This window comes from Equus quagga, chromosome 19 (genome assembly GCF_021613505.1).
Source record: "Equus quagga isolate Etosha38 chromosome 19, UCLA_HA_Equagga_1.0, whole genome shotgun sequence".
Classification (NCBI taxonomy): domain Eukaryota; kingdom Metazoa; phylum Chordata; class Mammalia; order Perissodactyla; family Equidae; genus Equus; species Equus quagga.
In genome coordinates, this window is record NC_060285.1 from 11,755,652 (window position 1) to 11,768,242 (window position 12,591).

Genomic DNA, 12,591 nt, shown 5'->3' on the forward strand with positions numbered 1-12,591 from the left:
CTATCTACCTATCATCTATCTACCTATCATCTATCTACCTATCATCTATCTATCTAACTATATATTGTTTATCTATCTACCATGTATCTATTTATCTACCCATCTATCATCTGTCTATGTATCTATCCATCATCTATCTATCTATTAATCCTTTATCTATCTGTTAATCACCTACCCATCAGTCATCTATCTAGCACCTTCCATTGCCTCAGTACACCTGTGGCCCTGGCCCTTGGTCTGGGATGGGCCTTTTGGTTGCCCTTGCCTGCATGGGGTGTCCTTGTGTCCCCAAGTTTCTGGCAGCTGTTCTGCAATTATCCTCATCTGGTTCAGCGCACATCCAGAGCCCCTGCCCTCTGGGAGCACAGCATTTAATGGGGCGAGGATGACCATTCAAATCCTTTAAACAGGCTTCTGTGCACCTCCTCCATGCCAGGCCCCCTGCCTGCGCTGGGGATACCAGGTGACCGTGTCCTCACCCCTGCCCTCGGAGGAGCTCTGGCCCTGTGGGGGAGACAGACACATAAACAGAACCTCACAACACCAAGTGCGGCTGCTGGGACAGAGGTCCCCGAGGCAGCGGAGAGAGCAACAGAGACTGACACCAGGGGCCGCCATCCAAAGAGGGAGGAGGGAGTTGCTCCTGACTGGGGGTCCTGGAAGCTCTCATGGAGGAGGCGGCAGCAGACTCAGGCTTGGGGATAGGTAGGAGTCCATCAGGCAGAGGGAACAGCGTGAGCAAAGGCCTGGCACAAGGCCGGTTCCCGGCGACCAGAGACACCAGACTCCCCAGAGGTGTTTCTGATTCTCAGCAGAAACCAGCGCAAACCTCTCCACTTAATTAGTCTCAAAATAAACCAAACCAAAAAAGATTAAAATTGCAAAAGCAAAGCATCAGCTTGGAGCACGATTTAAAGGACACAAACGCCTAGGAACAGCCAGGCACCTTTCCGCGGTGCTGGCGGAGGCAGATATCAAAGGCCTGTCCTTTCCACTTGCAGCTGTCAGAGGTCTCTCCCCGGGGAGGTCAGCTCCCCACTGGGGTCACCATGGCCAGGGGTCAGGAGGAGGGAGTTGAGCAACAGGCAGCAGGATCAGAGCAAAGCCCATTCACCACCGTTCCCTTCTTGGTCCTCAGAACCACCCAGAGAAGGAGGTGGGACAGGTGTTATTATTGTGTTCGTTTGACAGAACTCAGAGTGGCTAAGCGACTGGCCCAGAGTCACACAGCTGATGTGAGGTGGTGCTGGGATTATAACAGATTGTGGACTGCCCACACACCTGCTGCCTCCCACAAGTGGGGCTCATCCCCACATCCTGACTGCTTCTTGGCAGAACACCATCCTCCCTGCTTCATAGGCTTATGGTGAGGTTTAAATGAGATATTTATGCTCCATGGGAGAGATTTGTTTGCCTACATCAAACATGTAATAGGTGATCAATAACTATGTTGAATGAATGAGTGAATGAATGAATGGTGCAGGTGGTACAGCTTTGCAAGTTCTAGCCTTGCATACAAAACTCGTAGATTAAATGTAAGAGAGGAGCCACCGCGGGTGTGGGTGTGGGTGTGGGCGGGTGTGTCTGTGTGATGGAGAAGGAGGTGTGAAGTGAGGGCAGCCAGTGAGACTGGCCACATCTGAGCCTCAAGCAGGGCCAGCTGAAGGGTGACGTGTCACAGAACTTTCTCCCCAGCTCCACCCTCTCCCTCTCCCCCACACCCACCTAAAGAAGAACAGTCACTACATTTATTGAGTACCTACTGTGTGCAAGGCACTATGCTGAGCGCTCAGACATGCGTCATCCCTAAGCTTTGTGACAGCCCTGCAGAGGATAAGATCCAGCAAAGAGAGGGGAGATGAGGGGAACCCAGGTCTGTGTGGCCCAGGCTGTAAAACGGCGACAGCGATAGACGCCATTCCCGGGGCTGCTCAGCAAGGTGGTCAGTTTTGCTCAGTTCCGGCACGGATCCAGCACGTGACAAGTGCAATCTGCCTCCCTCTCCTTGTCCCGTTATCATTAGCTAGAAGCTCACTTCCTCTCCCGGGGCTGCCTCCCAGCCCCCGGAACACAGTCCCTTCCCTCCACCTTACGTGAAGCCCTCCCACTGCTCCCCCTCTTGCGCAGCCGCCTCCTGCTCTCCCAGCCTCCTCAGTGTTGCTCCCAGCAGCAGAGGGGTGTGTGGTCCACGCCCGACCACGTCCCAGCCCTGCCTAACCTTCCATGGCTCCCAGGGCTCCTCTCCGGGGTGTGAGCCGGATCTGCTGCTTCTCCAGCTTGCCTCCCGCCTCAAGGTCCCTGCCCACTCTGGCCTCCAGCCCTTTGCTCACGCTGTGACCCCCCCAGGACTTCCCTGCCCCACGGCCGGGCTCAGCGCCCTCACCTCCTGAGCTATTACCCTGGGCTCTGTGTCTATCCCTGCTGTTCTGGGCACTCCCACGCCGTGAAGGGACTTTCTCTGGCACTCGCCTGGCGGGGAGGGCTCAGTGAGTGCAAGTGAACGAATGAATGCACGATGAATGAATGCATGCATGAGGAGACTGGAGACGGATGGAAGCAGCTGGGAAACAGAAAGATAGGACGTAGCGCATCTGGGCTGATCCCATGCAGCTGCTCTGGCCGTCCCACCCCTGCCTGGTGGGGACCCACCAGGGCTGGCCTCCCTGGGTCTCTCCTCCCAGCTAACCGGGGTCAGGGGCCTGTCCCTTTCCTCCCTCCAGGCTGCTACCGCTACAGCTACGTGGGCCAGGGCCAGGTCCTCCGGCTGAAGGGGCCCGACCAGCTGGCCTCCAGCTGTCTCTGGCACCTGCAGGGCCCCCAGGATCTCATGCTCAAGCTCCGGCTTGAGTGGAAGCTGGCCGACTGCCGGGACCGGCTGGCCATGTACGACGTGGCTGGGCCCCTGGAGAGGAAGCTCATCACCTCGTGAGTGCTGGGAGGGTCGGGGTGAGGGGAGAGGTGGAAGGGGTTGGGGTGGGGTCAAAGGTCATGTCCAGGATTCTGAGACCAGAGGCTGTGTGACCTTGGGCCCACGTATCTGATGGGAGACAGTGAGGCTAGCCCAGACCGAGAACGGGAAAGGAGGCTGGAAGTGGCTGTGTACTATGGGCAGTCCTCTTCCTCTCCCAGCACCTCAGTTTCCCCATTTGTAACAAACCAGTTGTACTAGATGACCCCTAAGGTCAGCTCTGGGAGGAAACCTGGCTTGTTAGAAGAATGCTTCAGAGTCTGGCAGCCCTGACTTCCAACCCTCCCTCTGCTGCTTCCTAGCTGTGTGTCCTAAGGCAAGATACTTTCCCTCTCTGAGCCTCAGTTTTCTCACCTGTAAAATGGGTGCACAATCATGCTTACCTTGCAGGGTTATTCTGCGGATTTAAATCAACCCATCTGTGCCAAGATCCATACACACAGTAATGCTCTCCATTATTCCTCTCATTGTCTACATTCTAGTTGGGGGCGGGTCACAAAGGGCATTGAATGCAAGGAGCAATTTGAACTGGAATACTTAGTAAGCGGGGAACTAATGGAAAGTTCTTGAGCAGAGGAGCAGGGCTTTAGGACACGGGATATGATGTAGTGGGCAGGAGTGACAGGTCCGGAGGGCAGGCAGTGGGCGGTGTGGAGACCATAAAGGGGCTGGAAATGGCCTTGGCCCAGGAGCGTAGTCACCTCCCCACAGGGGGAGGGAGGGGTGTTGGGACTACAAGATTCTGTAGGAAGTGGGGGGCAGACACTCGGGGGCATGGGCTGCTGCCTTCTCTGTCTCGCGGGGGCCCCCAGCTTCTGGGCTGGGGTGGGGTGGGACCTGCGTGTTCAGACCAAGGACAGCCCTCGAGGGTGAGCTGGGCGAAGGTTCTCCCCAGCCCCTCCCCAGGGCCTCTCTGAATCTCTGGCTCCGAGGCTGCACACTCATTGGCACCCCCAGCCTGCTGCCCCACCACATGGTGACCTCGATCTGGGTGTGCGTGGGCTGGGTTCCTGGAGGGAAGCACAGAGAAGCCAGATACAGTCTGCTCTCCCAGCCCGATGGGGGTGGGGATGCTCGTGGGCTTCCCTGGGGGCTTCTCCCAGTGCCCCCCAGCCTGCTGTTGGGGAGGGGACCTGCCTGCCAGTCTCTGCTCTGTCCCTGCTCACTGTGGCACCAGGCTGCTCACTCGTCTCAGAGCCTCAGAGAAGGTCCAAAATGAAGAGTCAGACAAGACTGGGGGGTCCTCAAACTTGCACCCCAGAGCTGGGAGGGGGGACCTTAGTGGCGATGGGAAGACAGAGCAGGGGGGAACCTTGATCAACTTCAACCTCATGGTTAGACATTGTAGTTACAGCAAGGGCTCTGCTGCTAAGTAAATATGAAAAACGAAAGGTGAAGCCCCTGTTAAAGGCGACCTCAGGTCCCTCGTACCCCTAATACCTTATCTCCCACCTCCCACCTCCCGGGCAGATGAGCAGCAGAGGCAAGGAGGGCGTGGTGTGTGTGTGGGGTGCTCCAGCAGTGAGAAGAAACCAGCGGTGTTCAAAGCAGGAAGAACGAAGGAGGAACTGGGGTGCCTGGCATGGGAGAGGCAGGGGACATGACCCTTCCCAGGAGCCCTGGGCACCAGGACCCTCCCGGGAAGCTCCTTGGGATTATTCACTCCACCAGCCAGGTGCCGTGTATGGATCTCACGCAAGCATTTCCATGGGGCCTGCGGCCCCCGCTGCCTCCTGTCAAGTCCATGGCTGCACAGAGTGGGCAGGCAGTGCTTTGCTGCCGGATGCTGGCCTGCCCACTGTGGGGGAGGCGGGGGTCTTAGCTTCCTGGGAATTGGTCTGCCAATTAGCAAGGGCTCCAGAGAATTCCGTCGGAGATGAGGGGAAGTTTGACAGAGGTTGGTGAGAGGGCAAAGGGGAAGCCGGGAGCACCCCTGCCTGAGATGGGCAGACCTTGGGTGGGGTGGGGGCACCTACACAGCGTCGGGGGGGGTCACCACATGCTGTCAGATGCAGTGCCCAGAGCACATCTGTCTCTGCTGTGGATGGTCCTGAGCCTCAGTTTCCCTACCTGGAAACCAAGCAGTTGACCATGACAATCTCCGAAGACCCTTTTCAGGGCCGACCTTCCAGACTTCTAAGAGTCTAGAATTCCAAGATGCTATTATTTATTCCGTACCTCCCAGGCACCAAGCTCTGGGTGGAATCCTGGGGTGCCCCAGGGGTCACCAGGTCACACACCTGCCTTCCCTCTGGCCCAGCCCAGAATAAGGCCAGTGGCCAGGGTGTGGCCAGCCACAGGGAGTGGTCCCCACAGGTGCCAGCTGGGCTCCCTGGGGGGCACAGGCTGAGCACTCAGGGGTCCTGGGGATTCTGAGGGCGTGTTGTGAGTCTGGGGTCAGCCGTCATGGTTGAACTACAAGCTCCAGAAGTCTGGCCAACCTCCTGGCCTCGCTCACCCGAGACGCTGGCCTGACCCTTACAGGGCCTCCAGTCAGTCCCCTGGACCACAGAGGGTCAGAAGCCTGCCCGTGGACACACAGCGGACTGGTTGCAGACCTGGCCATACAGATTCCCAGTCGGCCCTCCTCGGCTCCTCCCAGCAGCCCGTGGCCCCCCCAGACGCCCTTCCTGGACCCCTGCCTGCCCTTGCACCTTTCTCTGTCCCCTCAGGGTCTATGGCTGCAGCCGCCAGGAGCCTGTGGTGGAGGTCCTGGCGTCAGGCGCCGTCATGGCAGTGGTGTGGAAGAAAGGTCTGCACAGCTACCAGGACCCCTTCGTGCTTTCCGTGCAGCCTGTGGCCTTCCAGGGTGAGGGGTCCGGGGTCCCGGGGGTGGGGAGGTGTCCCCTGGGCATGCTCTTCACCTTCTTTGCTGTAGCTGGGGATGGCATGGGGGCAGAGGGAAGATTCTGTCATCTCTCCCTCATTCTCTCTCCTGCCTTCCTTCTGATATTTTCTGTCCGGAGTGTATTGTCATTGTCGTTCCCCAGCCCCCCCCCCCCCCCCCCCGCTCTAGGGCTCCCTCCCCTGCCCTCTTCCTCTGCATCCCTGTCTGAGCCTGGAGGGTGGGGTCTGTGGTCAGAGGCCTGAGAACCTCGGATTCACCCCCAGGCAGTCCTTGCACAAGGAATGGAACAATGCAGACTCCCTGGAGGGGGCGGGGTGGGGCTCAGCGCAGGGCGATTCACAGCATTTCAAAGGCTCTCACCCGGGCTGCCCACCGGCCCCTCCCCAGCCCCCACGCTCCTCCTGCTTCAGGAGCCCCCTCCCCACCCCGTTTCTCAGGAAGAGCACACCCCACCCTTCATGCCCAGTGGCTGTCCTGGGCCTGGAGGGACGCGAACCTTCAGTTTCCAAGCTCTGCAAGGGCTGGGTGCACACGCACAGCCGCTGCTCCCCACCTCCGCCGGTCTGCCTCTCCCGCTCAGCCTCCCCTCCCTCTCCTACTGTCCATACCCACTCTCCTGGCTGTGGCCCAGGGCCCCAGCTGGCCCCACCGGGGCGCTGGCTGCCTCCTGAGGGTGGGGGGCGTCCCTGGGAGTCTTGACACACCTCTAGGGGAGGAGAGAGGGCGGCTTTAGGGACCTGGACTCCATGGAGAGGTGGGGGACAGCAGGCATACGCCTTCCCCCATCCCTCACTCTCCCGGTGACCTCAGCCAAGCTGCTTCTCTTCCTTGAGACTCATCTTTGAAAAGGGGACAACTCTCCCTCCCCCTTGACCCATAACCGTGGGCGGGCACGGGAGTGAACATGTTCAGTAAGCTGTCAACCGCTGCCGGCTAATGTCATAGTCATAGCCGACATTCATTGAGCGCTTACTACTTGCCAGGCTGAGTGTTTCGTGTCTGTTTCATCTGCTCAGCTACCCTGTGAGGTGTGGACTGTCATCGTCCCGTTTTATAGATGACGAAACTGAGGCCCGAGGTCACACAGGCACACTCAACCGCGGGGCTTTCCTGTTTAGCGGCAGGAGGGATGCTGGGGTTCCAGCTGCTCCCCTGGGTGCTGGGAGGGGCAGCAGGGTGGGGCCGGGGCCTGTGTAACGGCTGTTCTCGGGGCCCAGCCTGCGAGGTGAACCTGACCTTGGAGGGCCGGCTGGAACCACAGGGAGCCCTCCGCACACCGCACTTCCCCAGCTACTACTCGCCCAGCACCCACTGCTCCTGGCACCTCACGGTGAGCCCTGCGACCTGCCTGCCCACCTGCCCTCGCTCAGAGCACCCCATGCACCTCCGGGGACCCCAGCTGGGAGGGGGGCAATGTCCTGCCCTGCTGAAGCACCCACAGGCTGAGCCCTAGGTGCAAATCCCTGGTGCAGGGGATGGTAGTGTGGCCCAGGTTTGGGTCTTTAGCCACAGCAACACTTGTTTGTTGAGTGACTGACAAACTTCAGCCCCTCCTGGCACTCTGTGTCGGCGAGCCTCCTTCTGCCTCTGTTGTCCTGGGGGGTGGGACCACCAGCCCGGCCACAGCCCATGGGCCACCTGGTGACCGGCTCCTCCGTCACAGGTGCCCTCGCTGGAGTACGGCTTGGCTCTCTGGTTTGACGCCTACGCGCTGCGGAGGCAGAAGTACGGCCTGCCATGTACCCAGGGCCAGTGGACGATCCAGAACCGGAGGTACCCGCCCCCTGGAGCCCCTTCCTCTCCACACAGGTGCCCCCACTTGGAGCCCAAATCTCTGACCTCAGAGGGCAGCACCGGAAGAGAGCAGAGGTGGGGCAGGTCAGGCCTGTTGCCCCACCCCTTGACCCAGTCCCCTATCCTGGCCCCCCACCCCCTCCTCCTACCACCCAAAGGTGTCAGATACACATTTGTCATCAGACACCTTGGACGTTGATCCTGTTCGAGTGAAATGGTTTCATTTCCTTGGGTGCTGTCACCCCACGGTCTGGCACCCTGAGTCCTTAAGTGAGATGATGTGGGAGCCACAGGACTCAGCAGCGCTGGCGCGACCTGCCTTAAACCAGCCGAGTGCAGATGGAGGCCCCTCTTCCCATATTTGCTCCCTCCCTGCTGGTGGCCAAGGTCACGTGGCTTCCGCACAGCCAGGACTGCTTCTGCAGGGATGCGCGGTAACCACGGTCACCCTGTGTCCCCCACATCCCCACTGGGGCACCAGCCCTGCTATTTGTCCTGCCCTTGGCCTCTCTGGTGACAAAGTTTGTGAGGAAGAAGTGAGTCCCTCAGGGAGGCGGGCAGGACATGGTGGGCCAGGCCATGCAAGGGGCCGTCCTCGGGTCAGCCGTGGCTGTGGTTGGATCAGTAAGCTCAGGACTGGTAGATGCCCACTGGGGCTGGCAACCTGGGGGCCGCTGGTGGTCCTGACAGCTGCAAAGGAGTGGGATGGGCAGGGGAGCGGGACGACGCGGTGCAGACGCACTTTCCTTTGTGTGGGGGGAGGAGGTGGGAACTAGGCCGGTCGGGGTGGGGGGGGCATCTACCATGGGAGGGGTCCACAACCAAATGCTGCGCCGGCCATCCTGTACAGAGAGAGGACATTAAGGCGCAGGTGATAATGGTTCGAGGGGGACGGCGGGGAGGGGAGTGGAAGGCATGGAGGGGAGCAGAGGAGGCCCTCCTGTGGCCCCCTTGTTGGGAGAGAGGAGTAGCCTTGTAGAGCCGGGAGACCCCTCCCCACCGGGGGTCCCAGGACGTTGAAGAGAAGCAGGTTGGGCTTCTGCTCTCCCTTCCACCCAGGGGGTCTGGGGGTCTAAGGCTGGGATGCTAATATGGAAGGTTCTTGATTTCTGGGCTATTTTGAGTAACCAAGATTCCAATACACTGAAATTGCGGGGTTCTAGGACTCTGGAATTCCAGGATCTGGGGACTGGTGTCCACATTCACCAACACTTGACCTCTGCTTATCGGTTGGTCCTATTCAAAAGCATCAGACAAAAGGTGATGGGGACTGACGATGCCCGTTGACACAATGTCATCCTCTCCAGGGCTTTTGCACTTGATCAGGGACTGTGATTAAAAGGAAAAAGAAGGGATGTCAATGGTGTGAGTTCCAGCTCGTGCTGTGTGGGGGGACATCAGGTGGTGTGAGTTCAGGCCTGTGCTGTGTGGGGGGGACATCAGTCAGGTGGTATGAGTTCAGGCCCGTGCTGTCTGAGGGTGACATCTGATGTTGTGGCTCTGGCCTGTGCTGTCTGGAGAGCAGAAGGGGCATCTTGTCCCACCTCTCCAGCACATGGGTGGCATTTCTGGTCGTGACCACCTTGATCTTTCATGGAGCTCCCCGGGGGCCCTTTTCCACTTGCCTGGGGCCTACCCAGACCAAGGACAGCTGGGCTCACCCCTCAACATCAGGAGCCCACAGAGCGACCCTGGGAGTGGCCCATGATTCATATTCTTTGAATGATGATAACGTGTTCTCCTGCTGCCCTCTCAGCCCCAGAACTGAATCTGATATCTCGGAGAGGAGCTGGGAAGGAGCCAGAAGGGCCGCAGGGTCTGACAACCCTGCCCTCACCCCACCCCGTGGCGATTCCATTCCCCAGGCGCCAGGCCCAGCCCCAGGTGCCCTGTGGCTCCACGCTTGGTGCTCAGCATGGGGCATTCAGTTCACCGGCCAGCGGCCTGTGACGTCAATGGCATCTTCATTCCATTTCCCAGAGAAGGAATCGAGGCTCAGCAGGATTAGGTGGTGCCCACGGTAAGGGTGTCTCCCATGCCCACCACCAGCCATGACTGGTAGGACACAGGACGGTCCACACGACGCTCCCCAGGGAGAGCCTTCTTCCTCCCTCCCTGAGTCAGCCAGGAGGGTCGGGCAGAGGTATGGGCACTGAGTCCTAGGAATGTCATGAGCTACACTAGGGGTTTGTTTTTACTTTTTTGAGGAAGATTAGCCCTGAGCTAACATCTGCCACCAATCCTCCTCTCTTTGCAGAGGAAGACCGGCCCTGAGCCAACATCTGTGCCCATCTTCCTCCACTTTACATGTGGGACGCTAGCCACAGCATGGCTTGCCAAGCGATGCGCACATCCCCACCTGGGATCCAAACCCGTGAACCCCGGGCTGCTGAAACAGAATGTGTGAACTTAACCACTGTACCACCGGGCTGGCCCCTACCCTTGGGTTTTAAATGAGGACCGTGGACGGGGAGTCTTAACCAAAAGAATGTGACTGCAATGGTGGAATTTCAGGCACTGTGACAGATTCTAGCGGAGGTGGGGGGGCTCTCCCTCCCGTGTCACCAAAGAGGGATGGAAAGTGTGGGCTGGATGGGCCATCGAGCCCCACTCTCACCCGTTGTACAGGTGGGGAAACTGAGGCCAAGTGAGGGCCAAGGACTTGGCCTCTTGTCCTTGTCTTTTTGCCTTGAAGTGGTGGGGACGAACTTCAGGGTGCAGCCAGCTGGTGGGTGGGTGGGGAGGGTGAGGCCCGACAGGGTCTCTCTCCCCAAGCCTCCCCTCACCTCCTGGGGGGTTGCAGATATGTGCAGGGGAGTCTGGCCACCTGGTTTTGCGTTAACTCTGGGCACACACCCTTCCTTGTCTGCACAACAAGGAGGTTAGGCCAGCCCAGGGCCCCAACTTTTTATAGTTTACCCATCAGAAAGACGTCTCTCAGGAAGTTGTGTTTATTAGTTCCTAAAGAAATGTCCTTCCAAATCGGGCTGGCGAGGTGGAAAGAGCATAGGGGTTGAAACCAGACCGAACAGGGTTCCAGTCCTGCCTCCTCTCCTTCCTACTAGACAAGGACGCCCAGCCTCAGGTAACTCATCTGGAAAATGGGCCTGAAACAGAGCCCCCTGCCCAGGGAAGACTCAATGAGATAACGGGTGGAGGACACTGGCTCCTATGGGCCCGGGTAATGAGCAGCTCCAGAAGGTGCCAAACATTAATAACTGGCTTTCCACTCTGTGCTGGGCAGGCACCGAGCTAAGGGGTTCGCGGTGCCATTTCCTTCCTCCTCAACAACCTGGTGAGGAAGCAGGCCCCTGTACTGCCTTCACAGACCAATGGGGAGCCTCAGGCACAGAGAGGTAAAGTCGTTTGCACAAAATCACCCAGCTCGTAACTGGAGGAGCCAGAGTTGAGCAAGGCAGTCTGATCCAGAACGTGTGTGGGTGCACATACGCATGCCTGTGTGCGTGTGTGCATGCACACGTCACTGCTCACACTCATGCAGATTCTTTCACGCAAAGCCTCTGAGCAGCCGTGCCAGCTGTTCACTCTCTTGGCCAAGGCCCTCCCTACCAATCCCTTGGCCTCCTGGTGAGAGGACCGACAGCTTCTGCGGCTCTCGCCAGTTCCGAGAGCAGCCTGGGAAGTCCCATTTCCATCTTCTCAGATCTTCATTAAGGGTCCAGGGTCCCCAGGTGGAGTCTCATGTCCCCTGTGCCCCCCGCCCGTGTCTGAGTGTGGAAAGGAAGGCAGAGGTGTACCTCCAAATTATAAGCACGGGATAAACCATTTCCTCTAGTTACGATCTTTTTTGATAATGATCATCCTATGTAGTTGCTGGGAAATTCTTTGAATGAGCATTTGTTGGAAAATCTGCTGCGTGGGCGGCAAAGACACAGAGCTCCGGGGAAGGGCGTAGATTTCCAGCCACAGGGTTTGTAGGGAGGGGGTGGCACAGTCTTTGGGCTCAGAATGGCCAACGACGAGCAGCAACTGAGGGTGGGTCGGGGGACAGGGCATCTTACCCCTCAGGTGCCAGCAGAGCGGTGAGGAAAGGCTGGCCTGGGCTCCCTCCACTGGCTGGGCATCCTTGGGCACATCGCCTCACTCCTCTGAGCCCTTTCTGCCTTCCCTCCACCTCCCTGTTTCTACCCAGCTTCTCCCAGTGCCCGCCTGACCCTGGCTGAGGCCTCATGCCCTGTGGGTGGCCTGGAGGCTGGGAGGGACTTGGCCTCATGAGATCTGGCCACCAGCGGCTTGGTTTCGCAGAACCACTCTGGCTGGGCGTCACCACAGCTCAGGCTTCCCCCTTTCTGGGAACCTGCCTCCTGCCAGCTTCCTCTCCTGTGATGTCACTTTTCTTGTCATCTGCCCAACCATTTCCACTTCCCTCCCGCCCATGGGAACAGGCAAAACTACTGGCTCCTTAGGCCTGCTGGAGCCCCCTCTGGCCTGGCCTGGCTATGGGGTGGCCCTTCTGCTCCCCTGAGCCCCCGGGCAGCCAGCACTGCCTATAGCCACAGAGCCTCCTGGGCACTGGCGAGTGTCAGACCCCGTGCTGGGTGCTGGCAATGTGGAAGGCAGCGCCCCAGTGCTGCCCTAGACGAGTTGACAGCCTGACAACGACAGCAGCTTGCTTTCAGAGAAGTCATTGTCTCATGTATTCCTTAAAAGACCCTACGAGGGAGATAGTATCACCCCCATTTTACAGATGTGAAAATTGAAGCTTGTTGAGGTTGGGCCATAGGCCCAAGGTCACACAGCTGGTCCATGTGGCAGAGCCAGACCTCAGACTCAGCGCTGCAGCTCCACGTCCAATGCTCTGGCACCACGTCAGCTCGTCCTCCCTTCTTTGGTGCTTGCCTTCTCTGACCCTTCTTCCCATTTCACCTGTCCTTAGGGAGGGGAATGGATGCGTGCACCCATCCATCCATCCATCCACCCATCCATCCATCCATCTACTCACTCATCCTTCTTCCTTCCA

The 12,591-nt window shown here is 58.7% G+C and overlaps 1 protein-coding gene across 10 annotated transcripts in view; it reads left to right on the forward strand.

The window, feature by feature from the left end:
• The window catches only part of TMPRSS6 (transmembrane serine protease 6), a 47,288-nt gene that overhangs the window by 14,428 nt on the left and 20,269 nt on the right, over window positions 1-12,591 (forward strand). For all 10 annotated transcript variants that reach the window (XM_046646831.1, XM_046646828.1, XM_046646825.1 and 7 more), the window contains 4 exons: window positions 2,721-2,925; window positions 5,641-5,777; window positions 7,034-7,146; window positions 7,480-7,589. In XM_046646831.1, coding sequence (XP_046502787.1) covers window positions 2,721-2,925; window positions 5,641-5,777; window positions 7,034-7,146; window positions 7,480-7,589 — 565 coding nt within the window. The remainder of the gene's footprint in view (window positions 1-2,720; window positions 2,926-5,640; window positions 5,778-7,033; window positions 7,147-7,479; window positions 7,590-12,591) is intronic.